The sequence below is a fragment of the Cynoglossus semilaevis genome, chromosome 16 (genome assembly GCF_000523025.1).
Source record: "Cynoglossus semilaevis isolate Cse_v1.0 chromosome 16, Cse_v1.0, whole genome shotgun sequence".
Taxonomy (NCBI): Eukaryota; Metazoa; Chordata; class Actinopteri; order Pleuronectiformes; family Cynoglossidae; genus Cynoglossus; species Cynoglossus semilaevis.
In genome coordinates, this window is record NC_024322.1 from 17,702,407 (window position 1) to 17,702,810 (window position 404).

Sequence of the window (404 nt, forward strand, 5' to 3'; positions counted from 1 at the left end):
CCCCCTCACCTCCATAAATATTTTTTTTACATCATCCTCTGCATCTGCATAAGGACCTGAATAATGATATTGCAGAACCCTCCATAAATTATTCAAGTCTGCCAGACCTAAAAATATCTCACATGGCTGGAGAAAAAAAAGAAAGAAAAAAAGAAAAAGAAAGCAGCTGCATCTCTGATCTGTAGCGTCACACGTTCACACCCCGTGAGTTAATACATATGATAAAGATGATTGACAGGTGATGAAGTTACCTTCTTCCTCCACACTGTCTGTGATCTTTAACTCCTGGCCCAGGTTGGACGCCTGCGGCTGGCTGCAGCTCTTCACCAGCTGCTGCTGCTGCTGCTGCTGCTGCTGCTGGGGGGGGGGGGGGGTGGTGGTGGAAACACCTGGAGGGGGCCGGG

The 404-nt window shown here is 48.5% G+C and overlaps 1 protein-coding gene across 1 annotated transcript in view; it reads right to left on the reverse strand.

The window, feature by feature from the left end:
- tmem163a (transmembrane protein 163a) overlaps positions 1-404 on the reverse strand; it is a 31,727-nt gene that overhangs the window by 28,335 nt on the left and 2,988 nt on the right. The window contains exon 2 of the mRNA XM_025063743.1: positions 252-389. Within this exon, the coding sequence (XP_024919511.1) occupies positions 252-389 (138 nt within the window). The remainder of the gene's footprint in view (positions 1-251; positions 390-404) is intronic.